Below are 21,716 nucleotides of genomic sequence, written 5' to 3' on the forward strand. Positions count from 1 at the left end.
TCATAGAAGCTACACCTGGACCATAGACACTAAATCTGGATCATAGAGACTACACATCTCAACTATAGAAAATGCACCCGGACCATAAAAACTGCCCCTGGACCATAGAAACTACACCTGGACCAAAAGAAACTACACCTGGACCACAGACATTAAAATCAGGACCATAGAAACTACACTTCGTACATAGAAACTATACCTGGTTCATAGAAACTACATCTGGACCATAGACACTAAGTCTGGACCAAAGCAACTACACCTTGACTATAGAAACCTCAGCCTGGTTCTGGCTCTGCTGGAGGAGTCTTCCTGTTAAAAGAGTTTTTTCTTTCCACTGTCACCAATGTGCTGCCCAGGATGAGAGATTGTGACGAAGGAGAGATTCAACACATGTATGAATGTTTCTCCTGAGACGTCTTTGTTGTGAATTGGCTCTAAATCAATAAACTGACATGAATTTATATTATCTGTTCAAAATCATTCCACAAAACCTCAGTTCAAAAAAAATCTTAACCATTAGAAAAAAGCTGTAAAAACGGCATTTGCCTGTATTATATTCAGCACGTACTCAGTGTGACGTTATTGTTTGGAGAAACCTCAGTTATTTTTAAATAAAAAGATATGTGAATATTTTTACTTTGTAACATGCAACAAAATCTGAAGTTTTATCACCAAAAATGACAGTGGCAAGTGGACGAGGGGCACCAAGAGCAGAAAAACACGTATTTAATAAAACACCTGTGTCAGTGTGAACAGCTTATGTGGAGCTAAAACACCCCTTGCCTTCAGTGTGGAAACTTCCCCTCCACACTTCACTGCTCCGTGACCTTTGAACCCCGGCTGCAGGGATTTGTTTCCATGGAGCCGCGAATGACGCTTAGGACTGGCTACAAAATAAAACCTGATGCTTACAGCTGATAATCCAGTTCAACTGAATGGACTGGTTTGAAATCAGAGGAACGAGTTGCAAAAGGTTGTCTCTGAAGTATATTTACAGCTGCAGCAGAGGGATTAATGCCCATTATGGATTATGTGATAAAAGTTGGCCAGATTATCAAATATCACTCTTGTTTTTACAGAAGGGTGATTACCAATAATAATAGGGAGCACTGACTCCAGAAATGACGGCCTAGAGCAGGAGTCTGAAACCTTTTTGATAAAAGAGCCATTTCTACCTCTTCACTCTCTAAAACTGCGATTATTCAACATGTGAGAATCAGACACGTGAGGAAGGTTTGTCCAGTCACACGTCTTTAGTTGCCTTTTCTCCAAAGGATTGTAAAACATGAAGGTCACATCCCTGCTAAGTTAGGAGTAAATAAACAGATTGTAGGTTTTTTTTACGTTGCATTAAAAAGTCATCTCTAAAGCAAAGAGGTCTTATTTAAAAGCTTTTCACTTCATCTCTCGTGTTTCACCTCCTCTTTATCAGCTCAGGTGGGAGGAAGGAGGACAGGAGAGGAATCAAGGACACGTTTCTTTTAAGAAACAAACACCTTCAGTTCATCTCTGCTGAGATTTCCTTCGTTTCTTCTCCAGAGCGGTTTCCCGTTATTTTTGTGACTCAGCGGCCGAGTGACCCGACCAAAAACAACAACAACAACAAACAACAACAACCACTGCACCAACCGCTGCCACGGCTCAGATGCACCCACATCAAGACTTCTAACCTCCCCCTCCTTCATCGCCTCTGCCTCTCAAACCCAACCAGACAGGAAGCCAGTGAACCAGTCATTCATGCAGCCGGCTCGGTTCACCTCTGGATACGCTCACATCTGCACTAAACAAGCCTCGACGAGGAAACAAGTCTGTGCACGAGGACGCGAAGAAGGAAGTGGGGAAAACTCCCTCCCAGTGCTGGTGATCAAGGAAGGGCTCCTCGTGCAGTAAACCACTCAACAACAGCATCAGACACAACAGAAAATGGTACAAGGCAACAAACGAGCGGAACAATGGGCGGAGCCAGGGGGTGGCCAGTGGTGGCCTTGGCCACAATAGATTAATCGTCAGCCACCTCAGTCATTTAAAGAAACTACATTTTTAGACAGTATATAAGTATAAGTGCTATGTGTCATCATTAAATGGTTCCATACAATGGTGAAATTAGTTCTCTGCATTTAACCCATCACACCTGGGATACACCCAGGTGGAGCAGTGGGCAGCTATTGAGCACCCACGGAACAATTAGGTATTGGGTGTCTTGCTCAGAGACACCACAACATGTGGGAATGGCTGGGGATCGAGCCTGGGACTTTTGGGTCCCGAGTCGGGTGCCCTACCTCTACCACATCTTGGCCCCAAATATGGTGGTGGCCATCTTGGACTTTGATGTGACAACCTAATTTTCAATAGTGATCTTTTTTTTACCCCTAGATGTAGCCATATAAATGGAAGGTGATGCAACATTTATTTTTCAAGTTATCATGCTAACAACATGCAAAGATTGACAGATGGACAGAGCGATGGAGGGCATTTCCAATTCCCCCTCTTCGCTCCACGATGGGGTACAAAAACATGCGCGTTGATCAGGAATAGTGTACTTTGTCTAGTCAATTTCAATTCAGTTTATTTATAAAGCGCCAAGTCACAACAAAAGTCGTCTCAGGGCACTGAACAGAAACATTCTTATATAAAAATAACAAGTTAACACTATTTATTAGAGATGCATGATATTGGATATTTGGCCGATATCCGATATGCCAATATGTTATAACTTATTTGGCCGATACCAATACCGATATTTTTTCCTACATAGCTTTCTTTGCTGTGGGATTAAACTACTACATTATTCTGCATGGTCTTTGTCAATATGGCCTGCTACCAAATGCAGATGCCAAAAACACTTAACACTATATAAATATATAATATATATTTAACAAAAACAGTGCCTTTTATATCGGTGAGTTGTTTTGATGGACTGGCCGATGTCCGATATTTATCTTTATTGCTAATATCGGCTGATATCGATACCATGCCGATAATATCGTGCATCCCTACTATTTATCTGAGCAGACTTCTTTGAATTTAACTCCACAGCAGAAGTTTCATCTTGAGCAAGAATGAAGGCGACGGTGGAACGGAAAAACTCCCTCATGAGGAAGAAACCTTTAGCAGAACCAGGCTCGGGACAAGCTCTATCAGGACTGTGATAATTTTATATTATACGATGTAAGAAGGAGACTCAGAAAAGATGGGTGCATTTCTCCACGAGTGGATTTAGTGTAAATGAGTAAACGCAGCCGTGTTTGGTGCTGCGCTGCTCAGAAATGTCTCATCCACAGCAAAAACACAGATCGAAAATTAAACGCGTCACAGAAAGCTGGACTTCATCTGTCTGAAGTGGCGTTTTGATATCTTTAATAACTTTTACACAACTGCAGTTGAAGCTTTATGATTTGGGGAGGTTATACCACACAACATGGACGGATGATGTCACACCTGAACCTTTGAGCTGGAAAAACGTTCCAAAGTTTTATCAAAGTTTTGACACTTTTTACACATCAAAACAAAGGTGTTTTGTGTTCTTTCACCGCTGCAGGACTTAGGGTTTTCTCTCTAGTCCACCCACGGTGCAGAGCGCACACGTTTCAGTCCCTGAAGCCGTCGCTCAGTCTTACATCTGTTCTACACGAGCAGAAATTCAACTTTGTTTAAGGTAGTTAATCATTGCCTCCTGCGTGGCATCAGTTCCTTCTCGTTCACACACACATCTAAAAAAGAAACCGGACTTTGTGCCTGATGCCCTGCTCAGAGGTCTGACCCTGATCTACATCCCAGCTGATCCAAACGTGCTGCAAATAAACCACGGAGACGCCGACGCAGTTCCTCAAACCTACAGCAACAAACGGCCACGGCAGACTTCTCCCTGCCAGGCGTCAGAAACTGTGAACCGAGCGAAGAACGATGAACGTGATGTTTCCCAAGTGTCAGTTTGACCCTTTATATGACATTAAAACGTACTTTTAGAAAAAAGAAAGAGCTGCCTCCGAAACACTTTCAGGGCTTTTCTTTAATTTTCTGCCAATTGTGAAGCACGGTGGGTCCAAAAATATCTGCAGAACACCATGGTACTCGCTCCGTGTCTGTGAACGGACACTTGTGACAAAATATTTAGACAAAAAGATTCAACTACACTCAGAGTTTCCCCCTCTGTTTAAAACAGGCATCTTCAGAAAATGCCTGTTAGCAAACTCGGAGCTGAGGCCTCTTCAGTCCAAACGCATCAGAATCCAGATGTTTAATATAAGATGATCTTCGTCTACAACTCTGACGTGGAAGGTTTGATTTAGTCTTTGCTTAAAGTGGTCTGAAGACTTTGTTGTGGATTTATTTGATGTTGTTTTCTTTAAATTTGAGACTCTCAAGAACCAGATGGAGAAGATCCAACCAGAGTTACATGCTAACTGATGTCTATGTAACTTAGAGCAGAGGTGCCCAAAGGTTTCACCTTCTGACCTCGAGAAAAAAGTGTTTCAGTGTCTCCTGACCCAAAGTGTTGCCGCCCGAAGTACAAAATACAAATACACAAGGTTACAATAATACCAACTTGAAAACTTTTTCCACATACAGTACCTATGAAGACTATTTTTATCCCTCGTTGAGGAGTGAAGAGGGGGAACTGGAAATACGTATTTTTTGGACTATAAGGCGCACCGGATTATAAGGTGCATTAAGTGAAACAAAACAGTCAGATAAGTCAAACTTTATTCAACTCATTCACAATAACCACATAAAATCAGTTTGAGGTCATTAAGCACAACCCGAGTTAATAATACATAAGGCGCACTGTCGATTTTTGAGAAAATTAAAAGATTTTAAGTGCGTCTTAAAGTCTGAAAAATATTGTACCTTCTGTCCTTCTGTGCTCGTTGTGAGCAAGATAATTTAAAAAGAAATGAGGTACGGACTTCCATTTTGGTGTGTGGCTACAGCTAGGAGTAAGAAAGGTTGCCATCAAAAATTGGGTCACCATGTCAAAACCTAAGATGGCCACCTCTGTATACTGTATATATACAGTATATATATTAAATATGTCAAGCAACCAGCTCTATGATTTGAGAAAACTATGCTTTCTAGTTTTTATATTGCTTAAATGTATAATTTACTCACATGAATAAAATTAATCTATGGTGGGCAAGGCCACCATTGGCCACCCTCTGGCTCCATCACTGCACTGGTGGATAAAATTGCTCCCGCTACTCTCTAGGACTCGTCACTCTGCACCGGATCGAACAAGAAAAAACCCGCACTCAGTTCTTCTCCACAGTGTAACTTCTTCCCACTTGAACATCGTGCACCAAAAACATTTAGGTTTTCTTACATTCCCTGTTCAGTTCCAGTCCAGAAGAAAACTTCAGTGACCTCATGATCACATGATCTACACTTAGCTGGCAAAGCATTGCATGTTGTGTTGTTCTATGGAACGAGGGCATTGAACTTGTTGAAAAGTGAATTAAATGTAAGAAAATCGAGTTGTTGTGCATATGCAGTAAGTAGAGGTGCCAAATGATGTGATCAAAAGGGGAGATAAACTGAGAACATGAGCGTGAGGGCGACTGATCGCACCTTTCGTGGCGGACGTTCATTTGATGTAAGGTTAACGTAATACGCGTCCAAGCAGGAAACTGGGGTTCAAATCCTCTCAAGAATAAATATGTTATTATTTGACTTTTAAACAAACTGTGGAGGAAAGATCTATTTAAATGTAGACATTTACTAAACTTTGACTTTCGGGTCATATCACTGCAAAATAATCATGTACTATGAACACGCTCTGGGTTGATGTCAATAAAAGCAGCAGAAAGAGATTTACATCACCACTGTCATAAGCTTGTGAGCATCTTGATCTCCGCGTTCTGACTCTGTTCTGTCAGAATCGTGGGCAGAAAAAGGCGCAGCGAGGCCGACGGGTGACAGCTGTCTGCAGCTGCTTCCAGTGCGCTCGTCACGTTTGGAACGAAAAAGTAAAATCAGACCCACTAAAAACAACATGCTTGTGTCTTCTTGTTGGGAGTGATATGGTTTTAAGTCAAAAAGTATTCGTTTGCAGTTACATTTTAAAAAACAAGGGAGCAGCTGCTCCACTTGCTTCAATGGTGCAGAAGAATATGGGTGTTCGTTAAGAACTCGTCTTTATCGATTTCCTACAGAAAAAGCACAAACTCCGCTGACAAACAGCTCTTCACAACTTCAAGGACTCAGAGACTGAAACTGTGCAAACCAGGGGCGATTCTAGGATCTGACCTTTATGGGGGCTCAGTCCCCAGCGCTGACAATGGCTCTTGGCTTGAGCAACGTGGTGGCCATTGGCGTCAGAAGCATTTGTAATGCAGGGGACTGGTGGGGGGGTTCTGGGGGTTCTCCCCCAGAAAATTTGTAATAAAGTAGATGCCATTTCCTGCATTCTGGTGTATTTTAATGGGTTGTTGAACATCTACGTTTACCTACATAACTAAACACTTGAAACAATAACTATTTTAGAGAGCACGGCACAAGAAGATGCTAATGTTACTACCTGTGAGATACTTATTTATAATAATTTATCCTACTTGCACCGTTATATTCTACCATGTAGTTGTTTATTATATTCCTTTTGGACCTTGTAAATATTATAATTCAATTTCACTGTTTGGTATTTTATTTTACACTTTTCAAGGTTCTAGGTTCTTTATTGTCATTCGCATCACATGTGGTACATGAGGTGGAACGAAATGGTGTACTCAAGTTATGCCCAAAAATATAGAGTATAAAAAGAAACAGTATATAAGGATCACGCTAAACAGTAATGGTGTAGAATAACGACACGGTGTATTAAACAGCAAACGAACAACTTTTATTGTGTGCTTTAGAATTTCTTTTTATTTATTTTTCTATTTTTAGCGAGTCGAATCAGTTCTTCTCATCCTGAACATTTCATTGCATTGTTGACCTGTTGTCAAACTGCATATGACACATAAACAAACATAACACAACAAGAAGTAGTCTGACCAACAGCTCTCCTTGTGTGAATAGAGCACGCTCCGATTCTCTCATGCACCCTCCCCCCCAGCTCCTGCAGGTAAGGGGCGTTCCACTTCAGGATAAATTGAGATTACAAATTGGTCAGTTACTAACGAACCTACTGAACTGAGGGACAGGTGGCGTCAAGAATCTGACTTGTGCAAAAAAAATCTGAATTTACTGGCCTGTTTGTGTCATTTATTCCAAATTCATTCAATATTTTGTTGAATCTAAGGTTTGAGAACTGAACTTTCTTACTTATGTTTTTATTTTTCATGGGTGCGGAGTTAACATTTAGGGGTGCTTGAGCACCCCCCCCCCCAAAAAAAAGGTAAAATGGCCACTGGTGTGAACCTTCACATCCTGTAGTCTGCGTTTTACTACATGCAAGTTTTAACTTGATTATCATCATAACTTTATTTCCTTAACCTGATGACTAAACAATTCCTGTATCACATGCAGCGAACTCGTAGCTGCCTTCGGTTTCTTTCTCCCCCCTCACCTGAATCAGATTTATTCACATCAAAGTGAGATGTTAATTGTTCAGGTACGGCTTTAAAACGACAGCTCATCTTCAGAACGGAAGCTGAAGAAACGCCACCCAGCACAAAGTAAACAAACGTGCTCTGCTGTCAGGTGTCCCACAGAGAGCGGTTCTTGGGCACCGCTAGCTGCAGCTCTGCAGCTACGAGTGGAGGAAACTGTCCGCCACACAGGATGTGACGCAGCTGCTGATTGTTTAGACGAGTGAAGCGCGTCAGACGTAGAAGACCTCGGTGGAAACAAACCTGAATTAAAACCCACAAAGACGAACCTCTGATCAAACTGCTGCTAGGAACTGGAAACATGACCGTTTGTTGAATCTTTCAAGTTTTGTTATGGCCTGCTGCATACGTTTGTCTGTTAGCAAAATATCTCATGAACCACTGGACAGGAAATAATAATTTGAAGTACATCGACATCTGATTAGGTTTTGCAGCCAGCTTCATCTGAAACAGTCGACACGGTCAACGAACCGTGCAAAACGCCAAAACAGCTCCAATTCAGTCCGTTACACAGAGATTCGGCTAACGTTTGATGTGGTTGTAGCTGAGGGTCATTCACAACACGTAGTCCGAGGGCTACTCGTTGACAAGATCTTTAAATCTTCTGCATGAACCGCTGGAGTTACGTCTCTTTGTCTGTTAGCAAAACATCTTATAAAGCACTGGACGTATGTAATAAAACGTTCAGAAGGTAATCGTTGGATGTACGTCTCTCTCATTAGCCAGCGCTAATCAACGTTAGCCAAAACACAAAATAGCCATCAGTTTGACAGACACGCAGCTAAAACGAGCTGTGGTAGTAGCTGGGAATCATCCCCATTTAAGCACTTTAAGCACTTTAAGCAGGGAGGACACCCTGGACATGTCTCCAGTCCATCACAGGGACAGAGACAAACGAGACAAACAACCATTCTCTCTCTCACCTAGGGACAATTCAGAGTTACCATCAGTCTAACATACCTGTTTTTGATCTGTGAGAGGAAACCGGAGCACCCGGAGAAAACCCACACAGCACGGAGAGAACATGCAAACTCCACCCAGAAAGGTCCCGGGACAGGATTTGAACCAGCGACCTTCTTGCTGAGAGGCAGCAGCTCTACCGACTGTGCCACAGTGCCATCCATAGACTAACTTAAATAGCAAAAATAAAATCTGCCGGTAAATAAAACTTTATTTTTTCTATGCAGCCCAGTACCAAATGAATCCAAGGTCCGGTTCGGGTCACCGAACCGGCGACTGTGGACCCCTGGTCCAAACCTCTGGCATGGAAGGCGGCGGGCGATATGCAGCGATTCCAGAAACGCTGGCCCTTCCATTTTAAACAGCTGTAAACATCTGTACGTAGCACAAGAGAAGAAGAACGGCGGCAGCGTCTCCACTCGTGCGCTGCTGGCACTTTGAAAACTCACTACAGCTGATCCGGTTCAGCAGCAGCTGCAGAGTCCTGCTGATTTACTGGTTTTGGCAAAAAGGAAAGCTCTTTGTGACCAACATGCTGTTTTTCATCCACCGCCACAAGTGTGACAACGATAATAAACCTCTTCAGGCGTCTCTTTTGACTCGAGCTTTAACAGTAAATGGACGGACTGTGCCAACACTTTACTTTCTTTCTCGCAGGCTAAAACTTTTGTTTTCTGGGGGTTAAAGTCAGTATTTTTAGTCACAAGGCCCCAGGGAGAACTATTGGTTTCCACTTTCTGTTAAAACGACCCTCGTTTAGTAAAGCTGTCACATGTTTGCCCTGCAGTCCAAAGTTCTTGGACTGTTCATCCAGATTTTACAGAACAAACACTCTGCAGGCAGCTAATCCCTTTTTTAATGCTGGTTTTTATTTTAATAAAAGACGTTTATGTGTGAGCGAGCACGGTGTTACAGCTGCTAGTGTTCCTGAGCGAATGAAGGATAGAGATGAAGTGAGATGACCACAAACTTCCTTCTGCGCTCGAGTTTTCCGTCATGGACAGGACACATTGCTGAAATTATTTGCACTTCCACGGCAGCTGTGCCTCTGAGAAATGTTTGTAAAACTACACTTCCCCCTGCTGCCTCCGTCTCTCTCAGCCAAGCAGAGATTTCAAGTTCAGCTCCAAAACACCGTTCCCCAGATCAATGCAAACGTGACAACAACGTCAGGGATCGTTGACTTAACTGATCACGAAGAGTCACTTGGTAATAATGGAAAAATCAATTTCACGTGAGGAAGTCATCAAATGAACTTGTAAATTAAATAAACTGCGCACAAAACATCAAGCTGGATTATTTACAATCAAAATACCTTCAAACAGAATAAAGCATGGACTTCATCACTCCTGCTGTGGGCGACACGAAAATCATCTTCAGTTAGATCGTTTTTATTATTATCTTCTTTTAGATTAAAATTAGGGTATAACCGGGCTAATGGACAGACACGTTTGAACAAACACAATAATCTGGACTACGGTCCTCTACTCCAGATGTGCGTCCACATTCATTCTTAACATCCTAATTTGGCATTTAAAAAAGAAACTGTCCAGATGACCTGACTGAAAATTGTTGGATTGTACACCTGGATTATTGAGCATGGACTTTTTTTTTTTGCTAAGTCAGTGTCTGCAGACGACTGGTTTGTCTGTGTACTTTCGCAATACTTTATTAAACTTTTAAAACGAAGAAACGAGACTAAGTCCCAAAAACATGTATTTCCATTAAAATTCATCTGGAATTGTTTAATATAGAATATCTTAAACATGTCATAAACATGTAACGATCTCTGTGTGACACAGAAATTCACATGTTTATGTTAATTAAAGTTCTGTGTTGTGGCTGCTGGTCCGGCCACAACAGCATGCTAACTCTCTGCTAAGCAAAAGGTCAAACTTAGCTAATTTTGACCTTAGCGAGCTCCAAGCTACAGTTCTGTCATTTCTACAAATACTGTGATCAAACTGGACGTGGTAGTAGCTGAGCTTTCCCCGGCAACAACTCTGAGTGCTTTGAGTAAAACTTTGGCATGCAGCGGGCGATATGCATTCATTGAAGCGGCTACATTTCCCTTTTTTTAAAACCTGCTTTTCCGTAGAGCGTTAGTAGGGGGGAGCTGGCGGTGGCTAACCCAATTCAAGGTCCGTCCCCCCCCCCCCCCAGCTAATCATTAGCCAACGGGAAAAAGTTACAAATCAGTCGCAACGTATAACGGTGAGAAATAAAACATGAAGCTACGACTTCCTCCTGATGGTTTCTTGAATCTGGAAGTTGAATCGTTACGTGGGACGAAAAGAACTCTAAAGATTGTTCAGTTCCTCTAAAGTGGGGATTTCTAGACACCCCCCCCCCCCACCACCACCACCACCACCAATGGTCTGCAGCCTCTTTCTCCATACTCCATGATCTATGACTGATACATTAGACTTCAAAGAAGACTGGACTGCCCCTTTGCCTCAGCCGTGCTGAGTTGAGGGTTCAAATCTGACCCAGTGCCTGGCTCCATGTTGGGTTGTTTTGAAGCCAGCGGTTTTCAACGGGCACATCCGTTGACCGTGCGGGAGCAGGTCCAGGTCAGAGGTCCAGGTGACCAGCAGCAGGTACACGCACAGGAACTGGACACCTGCTTGGGTTGCTGCCTCTGGAAAGAGGAGTGCTGGCCCTTTAAAAGCTAAGATGGTGTCCTGCAAGCTGCATTAGCCGCCTTCCGTTTCCTCCCTGAGATCTCAGCATTTGAAATTGAACCTGAATTACCGTCACACACACACACACACACACACACACACACACACACACAGAGAGAGAGAGAGAGAGAGAGAGAGAGAGAGAGAGGCAGATCCAGTCCAGAGGAGATGCAGAAGCTTCCGTGCTGAGTGACAGGACTCTGTGTACCATCCATGCACTTGCTCTGCAACGAGGTCGCTGTTACAAAACTCCTCCACTGATTGCAACACGAACCGCCTGCCTGCCTCAGATGATGCCCCCCCCCGGGTCAGAGACACATCCTCACTGACATTCATTGAAAATGTGGCCCCTGTCAGGTTGGCAGCTCTGCTTGCGCACAGGCAGAGGAGGGGGGGTCCTGTCCCTGTCGGACCAGGGCTAAGCCAAGAAGGTGCACTTACTTTTTTGTTACGGGTCTCCGTGTGCATCTCGGTTGCCGGAGCGGCGCGGCGGAGGGGTGGAGCAGCAGGAGAGGGGGGTCGGTCGGGGGGGAGCTTTGGGTGTAGCTCTATCTGTACTGTCAGGGGGAGAGACAGAGAGGAGGAAAAGGGAGGGGAGGGCTATTTTTCCACCTTTACAGTCAGTTTTCCAGGGTGTCTTTTCAGTTCATGTCCGCAGCGTCGAAGGTTCCCCTCCCCACAAATAAAGACACGAGCAGTCAGCCTCCGTGCGCGTCTCCTCTCGCTCTGTCGGCTTGTTGTTGCCGTGAATTCAAGGGCTGGGCTCTCTCTCTCAGCCTTTTCCTCCTCCGCCTCTCCCTGCTTGTGACCCCACCCTGCGTCCCCACCCCTCATCTCTCTGTCAGTCAGGAGGAGCTGCGCAGCCCTGCAGAGGAGCGGAGCGGAGCCGGCAGGCGGCTGCAGGCAGGCGGCCAGGAGCGCGCGCACGGGCGGGGGTGCAGGGGCTGCGTGCAATCAGCAGCTCTCCCACCAGGCAGTCCATGTATGTCACCTTAATGACGTCAGCCGCAGGGCCCGTCTGGGTGAGGAGGGTGGGGTGCGAGCCGTTGGGTGGATACGGCTTTGCAGCATTACCTGCGCTGCCCAGGACGCAGGAGCAGTCATCTCCGGTGAAAGACACGCAGTCACACCCTTAGGAATAAAGCAAGGGTGTGGTGCTTGCGAGGATTTTTATGTTCTTTATGTCCTTATGCAATTTAGTTTTCCACAACTGAACAAAAATGCACGCATGTTGAGACTGATTTGGATTTCTTTTTGATGAGCAACACTGACTGTGAAAAACTATACTCACAAGAATGGGCTTTAGCTACAGCCAGAGAGCTTCTTCTTGGGGTGTAATTTGTTTTATCTTATCGTTTGATTAAATTATTACATTTTTTTATTTATTAAAAGTGTACAAATTGCACAATCTGCGTGATTTATGTCTTTATTTTCCGTGACCTTAAACGTAAAGTAAACCTCTTACCTTGGCAGTCTTTCACGACGAAGATCAACTACGTTTCCCAGGATTCCACACCGGAACTGGACCTCTGAACGGAAATCATGCGAAGGTAAACAATCTTCCCAGTTCCAGGAATAATTGACCGTGACTTGAAGCAGTTCGGTTTTAGACCCGGATTAGTTTGTAATTTTTATATGAAACTATAGGTTTAAAAACGTTACGTAGCCGTTGCGTCGGTTATTGTGTCTGCTTCAGGTTGTCGTTCAGCTGTTGTCATGGAGACAACCGTCCAAGCTAGCGCTAAGCTAACCCTAGCTAGCTGTTAGCCGATAGCGGTTAAACGTTCATTCTGTGGTTTTGTTAGAACAAAAACATGTTGTGAGCCCGATTTAGTTTACCTTTTGTGTGAAACTACAAGCGAAAAGAGATACATAGCCATTGCGTCGTTCATTTAGTTTGATTCAAAGACTGTTGTCATGGAGACACTTCCAAGCTAGCGCTAGGCTAACGCTAGTTAACGGTTCGGTTGTTAAATGTTTTACTGTATTTAGTTTCGTTAGGAGGTGCAACAGTAACGTAACATATCAGCTTTATATGATTTTTCTAGAAAAAGTTACTGCTAAATAAAATTAAAGTTAGGGTAATTCAATACTTGATTTAAAACCTTACCAGCAATGCACACATAAAACCACACAGACATAGATTACACACAGTAACAAGGTTTTTGTATAGAAAATAAATTACTAAATGTACCTTAGTCACAATTGTTGGCAGTTGCTACTTATATATGGGTCATTATTCATTCTGCCTGTGAAACACAAGAACCCTGACTATTTTTATCCTTATACAGGGTTATTTAAGTACATGTATTCATGATTAGGCGTGTTCAAGGTTAATGTTATCCCCAAAGGACAACTACCGTAGGTACACAACTAGCAGTAGAAGAATATAACATATTTACTGTTACATATTATGTTTGATAAGTTGACGTCAGAGGTAATAAAGTACTGTTTTATCTAGTTTGTTTTACCTTTGAGTGTATATTTGCCCTGACAGAAGCAGAAATAACTCCTCAATGGGTGCACCACTGTGTCTGATTTTGTCTGGAACTATTAAAATTCTTCACCAGCAAAAGCTGAACGTGGTGTTAACATGTCCCAGTATATGTTTTATTTATTTAATTAAAACAGTTGATAACAATCAATAATTAATGCTTCTCGGTGATGGGATGGATACCCAGCTCTGAAACCAGGATAAGATGTCAACCTGTAAACACACACCCAGTCAGCACCTTCAGTTGAACATTTGCAACAACAAAAGTGATTCTGATAATCAAGAAAACATTATAGTTCCAAACAGTGTAGAAAATGGCAACAACAGCAAAAGATCAAGAGAGAGTATACAATTTAATTTTTTTTTTATGAGACGCTTCAGGTCATAGCGCTCTGTACAAAAAAATCATAGAAATGTATTTTTTTGTCTGTTAATTAATCATCTAAACGCTGACAAATGAATCACCCAAGCATGAAACAGACGACTAAAGACGTGAGCCGGAGTTGTGTCATTTTTCAATGAATCTGTGCTCATTTCACCGTTTTCCTTAATAAAGGAGGAAAAAAGAAAAAGTTGTATTTTGTTACTTAAACGTCACTTCAAACCAAATCTGTCAGTAAAAATCACTGCAACAATGCATGTTTGTGACAATGATGATAAATATTTTAGCTAAACTGTTGTGTTTTCTAACCACTCATTTAATAATTATTACTATTTGTTCATATGTTTATTTAAATCAAATGCTCTGAAAGTTTAAAACATTTAACATATTCTTAAATAAAAGTTGTGACGTTGTCAAACAGTTTTGGAAGTTGTGCGTTAGGTAAAATTTGTGTTAAATAAACTTTTTGACCGTCGTCTTCGTGTGTTCAATCTGTCAGGGTGAGCCGACAAGCCTGCGAGGAGGGCCCGGTGCTGGAGGAGCAGGAGACGGAGGGTCAGCGCCAGCTGCACAGCCTCCTCCTGCATCAGCTCCACACCCACGTCGACATCGACCGGTCAGAACCCGCCTGTTTGTGTCTCGCTTCACCGTAAAACACGACTCGAAAGAAAGATTCAAACCAGCTGTTTCTGCAGCAGTCATTCAGGTCCAAACCAGTCCAGGGGTTTTCAGTACTGTGCCTGTCGCATAATCTCTGTCCAGCAGAATTTGTACCTGCAGCGCACACACAAGTAGCAGAAATGGATGCACTTAAAAAATATCAACATGGCAACACATTCATGTTTCAGTTAATTATGACGGGTTTAAAAAAATCACCGTTCAGCTCATGACGCGACGACTGTTGATCTCAACATTTCTTCACGTCTTCCTGAGTTTATTCTGAACTGAGTTTATTCTGAACTGAGTTTATTCTGAACTGAGTTTATTCTGAACTGTCTGACAACATCCTGATTCATGCTCAGTAATCCAGGTAGTAAAAAGTAGGTGTCTTTGATAACTTTCTTAATGATAGATAATGTTAATGTGTAACGAGTGATGGAAGAATGGAGCGTGAGATTGACAGACGGATTGGTGCAGCATCTGCAGTATTGTGGACTCTGTACTGGTCCGTTGTGGTGAAGAAGGAGCTGAACTGTAAGGCAAAGCTCTCTGTTTACCGATGGGTTTACGTTCCTACCCTCACCTCTGGTCATGAGCTCTGGGTAGTGACTGAAAGAGTGAGATCGTGGATACAGGAGCGTGAAATGAGTTTCCTCTGCAGGGTAGCTGGACTCTCCCTTAGAGACAGGGTGAGAAGTTCATTTATCTGGGAGAGACTCGGGAGTCGAACCGCTGCTCCTTCACGTCGAGAGGAGCCAGTTGAGGTGGTTCGGGTATCTGGTAAGAATGCCTCCATGGCGCCTCCCTAGGGAGGTGCTTTGGGCATGTCCAACTGGGAGGTGACCCCGGGGAAGACAAAGGACACGCTGGAGAGACTATGTCTCTCGGTTGGTCTGGGAACACTTTGGAGTCCTCCCAGAAGAGCTGGAAGAGGCTGTGGAAAGAGATGTCTGGACCTCTCTGCTCAAGATGCTGCCCTCACAACCCAACGTCGGAATAAGTGGTAGATAATGGTTGGATGGATGAATGGATGGATGGATAATGTTAATGTATAAAACACACCTCTAGTCAAATATTGTATTGGTTTGTTTATAAAAACTACATACCAATCACTGCACATGGCTCCAAACTTTAAACAAAAATAAAATGTTTTTGATAATAATTTAACAAGAAACGGCAACAAAAAATGTATATCTATACACCTAACAAGGCTGAGTCAGGTCCTGGACGGGTTCTTCTCTGTTAAAACATTTCGTGCTTTATCCAAAAGACTTCTTCAGTCTTGTTGATTTATTTACCCAGATTATTGCGCATGCATTAAACTCTGTCCAGTTCTGTATTTGGTCTGATATCTAACCAAAATGTGTTTCGCTCCTCGCAACAAATTAAACTCGCATTCTGTTGATCATTGTTGTTTGCTTTAAGGTGACTGTGACTGTTGGAGAATAGTTGACTCACCATAGAAGAGGTGACATTTTCTGAAGCAGCCTCAGTTTTGTTTGCGAACAACAAGCTGTGCAGGTTGTGAGAGAAGTGCTGCCTCAGGTGGAGGTGTTCAGGTATCTCGGGGTTTTGTTCACGAGTAAGAGAAGAATGGAGCATGAGATCAACAAACAGATTAATGCAGCTTCAACCGTATTGCGGACGCTGTGTCGGTCCGTTGTGGTGAAGAGGGAGCTGAGAAGCTCTTTGTTTATCGGTCTGTTAAATGGAGAGCCTCCTGGACGCCTCCCAAGGAAGGTGCTTCAGGCATGTCCAGCTGGGAGGAGACCCCGGGGAAGACCCAGGACACGCTGGAGAGACTACATCTCTCAGCTGGTCTGGGAACACCTTGGAGCCCCCTAGAAGAAGTGCTGTGGAAAGAGATGTCTGAAACTCTCTGCTCAAGCTGCTTCCCCTGAGGCCTGAGTCAAGAACAAGCAGAAGATGATGGACGGACCGACAAGCCATGCAGTTATGTTTGGAGCGGACAGCTTTTAAAACTCGTGGCATATTTCTGTGCACAGTTTGCTATAATACAGTGGACTGTGCATTATTTAGTCGCCCACCTCCACCCACATCATACCTGCCTCAGGCCACTTTGTGTCCACCTCTGCAGCCAAGTTTAATCTACTGGAGAACACTTGTGAAGTGAAGACAGGAAAACGTAGACCTGTCGAAAGGCTTATTGTGTGTATGTATGTGTAGTATGTTGTAGTGATCCAACATTTTTCAGTCAGGTCATCTGGAAATGTCAAACTGGTTCAAAACAACAAAGTCCACGACAAGTCGACGAGTAAGAGTGCCGGCAGCGGAGGGGGGGCGTGCCAAAGAGACCATCTTAGCACCAAAATAACTGGTTTGTTCCACTTTGGAGTAAGCTGTTGGGGGAAGAATCAGTTTTGTGTTGTGTGTTTCCTTGACTGATGAAGCCTTGGTGAAGGCTGCACAGAAGATGTTGGAGTCAGTCTCCCCACCATCACAGACATTTACACCTCCAGATGCAGGAAGAGGGCCACCTGCATCATGAAGGACCACACTCACCCAGCACACACACTTTTTGCCCCACTCCCCTCAGGAAGGAGGTTGAGGAGCATTAAGTGTAGAACCACTAGACTGAGGAACAGCTTCTACCCTGAGGCTGTTAGACTCATGAATCTCTAACCAGAATAATCACATCATGTTGCTGCTGATATGTTTCATGTTGCTGCTGATCTGTTTCATGTTGCTGCTGATCTGTTTCATGTCGTTGCTGATCTGTTTCATGTTGGTGTGTTCATGCGTGCTCTTCTCACACAGACTCATGTTCACGTTTGTGCTGATGTTCGACGTGATGTTTTTATGTTATGAGTGCTTAGTGTAGATTTAGTTGATGTTTTTCTTAGTTCATATCTTAGATGTTATTATTGTTTTTCTTTTACATTTTATTGTTGGATGTAACTGGGACCCTGTGTACATAATGTCGCTCCACCACATGAACCACATGAGGTGTGAATGACAATAAAGAAACTCTGACTTCAGGATTGAAGGTGAAATGTTTCAGCACAAAAAAAGAAACTGTCCAGGTGACCTGACTGAAAACTGTTGGATTGTAAACCTGGATTATTGAGCATGGACTTTGGTGTAGTGATCCGTTCAAGATAATTTAACAAAGCTGCATACACGCATGCATCACCCCTAGCGTGCCACGTACACTTTTCATCACCCATGCTCAGCTCATGTCAAGGACACAAATCAAGGTCAAAGGTTATAAAGGTCTTTGCTTGTCTGAGTCACTGCTGTAGATCGATGTATAACAGTTCGTTGACGGGCAGATAGTGTGCCGTATGTTGCACTCTTGTTTATTAAATATAATTTATCTTTGTCGTGGTATTTACATCTGGATATTTGGGGCTCTAGCCTCAAATGTTTTCTGTTAAAATAAGGAGAGCTTGTGTTCAGGTGTCCAAATGCAGCTCTGGATCTGTAAAACGTACAGAAACTGAACTGAGAAAGATCCAAGACGCCCGCTACAACTCTGACTACCGGTAGTTTGAGAGCATGTTCACATGTCAAGAGACAAGAGAGACCGTTTGGAGACATTCTGGGGACTCCCTCCTGAACAGTCCCAGCCCAGTGAGACGCTGGCTTCAGCTTCTGTTAAGTCATCAGCAGATGGGGACCATATTCAGTTCTAGTCTTTTAAAAGTCCTTGTTTTAACATGGATGTGTTTTATACACACCAGATTTACAGTTTCTGTTTACAGGGTGATTTTAGAGGCTCACCGCTGTAAACGCTTTCCACTGAAATTTGTACCCGTGAGCTCAGTTGGAGGTGAAAGTCATAAGGAAACTGTTGTACGGAAGAAAAAAACTTGTTGAGCTGAGATTCTCTGAATAAAAGTGTCAGTCAAGCACTCCGGTATGTTTCCTGCAGTGTCCTGCAGCAGCCGGCACAATTACACTCAGCCCTCAGGGCCGGAGAATCCGTCGTCTCTTCTTGTAAAACATGTGAGGAAACACGCAGGCCGCTCAGCCAGTAAACCAAATGTCTCTGAGTTTCCAGTTTCTGAAACAACAGAAGTGTTTTATCGTTGCACTGATTTGAACTCGGTCTTGCAGATGTGTGGCCAAGAAGCAGTGCTTCGCCCCCGCAGCCCTCTATCGGCCGTTTGGGGAGCAGGCGGCCGGAGTGAGGAGCCTGTCCCAGTTCCAGGCTCTGCAGGACGGAGACAAGGAGCTGGTCGGCCTGCGGGAGCTGGGCCTGACCGACGCTGAGATCCAGCTGTGGCGGAGCAGAGACGCTCCGGAGGCCACGGAGAAGGTAAAACCTGCGAAGAAGAGGCAAAACAAACGCGTTCACTAACAGACACGTGAGCTAACTCCCGCTTCACGGCCTCGCAGTCCCACGGCGTGCGTGCAGCTCCGGATGCGAGGCGGCAGCGTCTGCAGGTGATCAGAGACAAGATGGAGGCCAGGGCAGAGCTCCTGTCCCGCCCTCAACGCTTCAACGCCAGCCGCCCGCTGTCCCGCCGGGAGATGGAGATCGAGCAGGCGTTGTTTCATGGGAACGAGCGGCTGGGGTTCCTCACGGCGCTCTATCATCGAGGTACGAGCTCCTCGAATCTGAAACCCTAAGCCCACGTTTGTTCAGGGCCCAGAACTTGTTCTGAGGTCAGAAGTAGTTTTTAATAATTAGACGCCGTTATTCTATCACGATTAAAAGCTCCGTCAGTTTTATTTTATTTATGTCCATTTTTATGTGGTCACACGCAGATGGGATTCACTGCCCTCTAATTTTAACATTAACTAAATTAGTTTTATGTTTAAATGAAAAGTTGTGATAGTTTTTTGCCTGAGTCAGGCCTCTGCCCCGAACACAATAAAATCACATTCTTGGTTTTCTTGAATTTTTATAGCGTTTCTGTAAATGTTAAATGATGTCATCTCATCCCCGGCCTTAAATTACAGCCTTCACTCGTCTCCAGTGCCGCTGTAGAAGAGTGGTTTTCTTTGTGCCGGGAACTATTCTGCTTTTTCAGTGATTTAATTCTTAAAAATAACGTCTGGGATCCATAGTGCCTAAAGGAAAGGGAACTTTGAGTCATTGTAAATAAAAGACTATTGCAACTTTAATTCATGGCAGTTAAAGACGATAAATAAACTGTCACATAAAGCCGTCAAGTTAAAGTGATTCGTTTGTTTGTGTCCAGATGAAGATGATAAAAATAACCAGCAGGGGGCGTCATCCTCCGACCCAATGGACTCCGTCTACAGAGATGTTCTCAGCTGCCAAGCTTCTCTTCCAGACACGGAGAGACGGCACAGCTCTGCGACCGACCAATCAGGACGCTCCCAGAGCCTTGACAGCCAATCAGCAGCCTCGTCTGACCCTGGGTCAGATCTGCAGGAGGATCAAAGGTCAGGTTCAAAGGCCTCCGAGCAGCAGGTCACTCCGGACCAGTCAGAGCCTCCTGCAGCTCCTCACGTTCAGATCCGTCTAAACCAGCCAATCGGCAGCCTGCGTGGAGCGGCGGGGGCGGGGCCAGGCGGACCTCTGACCGTCAGAGGAGAGATCCAGGCGGTGACGAACGAAGAGATCCTGAAGAACCGCGGATCCGAGGAGGAGATCCGGAGCATCCCGAGGTTCAGAAACTACCAGCCAGGAAAAGTGTCCAAGGTTTGAGCAGCCGCTTCTGATGACCTAAAAATGTTTTTAAAGCCTCCGAGTTTCCAAAGCAATCAAACTAATTATCATGAGACAAGTCATCAAACAGCCTCATGTTCTCAGTGTACGTCTTCAGAACAATACGCTGACGTGTTGTTTATTTTGAGGAGTTCGAAGAGGATTTCATGTCTAGTCAAACGTTCCTGAAGTTTTGTCCTGTCGTAGGTTCTGTGTGTGAAGAACCTGAGTCCGCAGGCTTCGGTGGCCCAACTGGTGGCGCTATTCTCCAGGTTCGAGCAGGAGAGCGGGCCGCCGGTTCTTTACCGACTGCTGACGGGCCGGCTGAAGGGTCAGGCCTTCATCACTCTGCCAGGTGAGAGGAACCCTTCTGACGAGCGGAGGTTCTGGAAACAGTGGTTCCCAACCCTGGTCCCTGAGGAACACCACCCTGCATGTTTCAGTTGTTTCTCTGCTCCAACACACCTGATTCAGTTGTTTAATTACTCCCTTAAGTTCAGCAGAAGCCTGTTAGTTACACTTTCATCCAAATCAGGTGTGTTGGAGCAGAGGAACAACTAAAACAAGCAGGGTGGTGTTCCTCAGGGACCAGGGTTGGGAACCACTGCAACAGAGGTAAACGGTGAAAGAAGTGTAAAAAAACATAAAGAACCTAAATTTCTTATTTTGTTGAGCTGACTGATCCCAAATATTTAGGAATGAATTCATCGACCGCTTCATGAGTTTAGAGTAAAACAGCAGTTTGAACCAGGACTCTGTGAAAGAATCGTTGAACTGTTCCCGTCGGTGAATAAACGATCCTGTTACATTAAATTATGAGTTACATTAAACGTGTGTCTTTGCTTCCCTTTGACAGACGGCGAAACGGCCCAGAATGCATTGCAGTTGGTCCACGGGTACCGGTTGCTAGGGAAACCGCTGGTGGTTGAGTTTGGTCGAGGGCGACAAGAAGAGGAGAAATAAAAGTGTCTCAGCAAAAAGGCTGAGAAAGATGTAATTATAGATAATATTTATCTTTTTGTGTCCGTTTTTATATTAATAAATCTATTGGACCCAAATCAGTGTTTTTATTTTTTTAATTTTTGAGACATTAAAGTATTTTTTTATATCGTCAAACTTTTTATTGTCAGATTTATACTAAAGGCCTTAACAGATGAAAAGTACAAAGAAAATTAGGAACATAAACTGAAAATAATGCATTAAAATATTTATATGGATGATATTTATTGAAAGTTTTTATATTTTTAATTTAAGTTTAATGTAATGTTATTTTTATCTCAATAATTACTTCCTAGTATAAAGATAATTTTAAAATAAAAAAAAATTCAGTAAAAAATTTAAGATTTTT

At 43.7% G+C, this 21,716-nt stretch overlaps 2 protein-coding genes across 3 annotated transcripts in view; one reads left to right on the forward strand and one right to left on the reverse strand.

Moving 5' to 3' along the window:
* Positions 1–11,981, reverse strand: part of klf8 (Kruppel-like factor 8) — an 80,346-nt gene extending 68,365 nt beyond the window's left edge. For both annotated transcript variants that reach the window (XM_037687782.1, XM_037687781.1), the window contains exon 1: positions 11,630–11,981. In XM_037687782.1, the coding sequence (XP_037543710.1) occupies positions 11,630–11,656 (27 nt within the window). In that variant the 5' untranslated portion in view covers positions 11,657–11,981. The remainder of the gene's footprint in view (positions 1–11,629) is intronic.
* Positions 11,982–12,700: 719 nt separating this feature from the next.
* rbm41 (RNA binding motif protein 41) lies at positions 12,701–21,387 on the forward strand. Its single transcript, XM_037687780.1, has 7 exons — positions 12,701–12,738; positions 14,564–14,680; positions 18,805–19,006; positions 19,087–19,291; positions 19,896–20,362; positions 20,576–20,723; positions 21,225–21,387. Exons 1-7 carry the CDS (start codon positions 12,731–12,733, stop codon positions 21,329–21,331), a joined length of 1,254 nt encoding a protein of 417 aa, XP_037543708.1. The 5' UTR covers positions 12,701–12,730; the 3' UTR covers positions 21,332–21,387.
* The last annotated feature ends 329 nt before the right edge of the window (positions 21,388–21,716 follow it).

This window comes from Nematolebias whitei, chromosome 14, assembly GCF_014905685.2.
Source record: "Nematolebias whitei isolate Nwh7 chromosome 14, NemWhi1, whole genome shotgun sequence".
Classification (NCBI taxonomy): domain Eukaryota; kingdom Metazoa; phylum Chordata; class Actinopteri; order Cyprinodontiformes; family Rivulidae; genus Nematolebias; species Nematolebias whitei.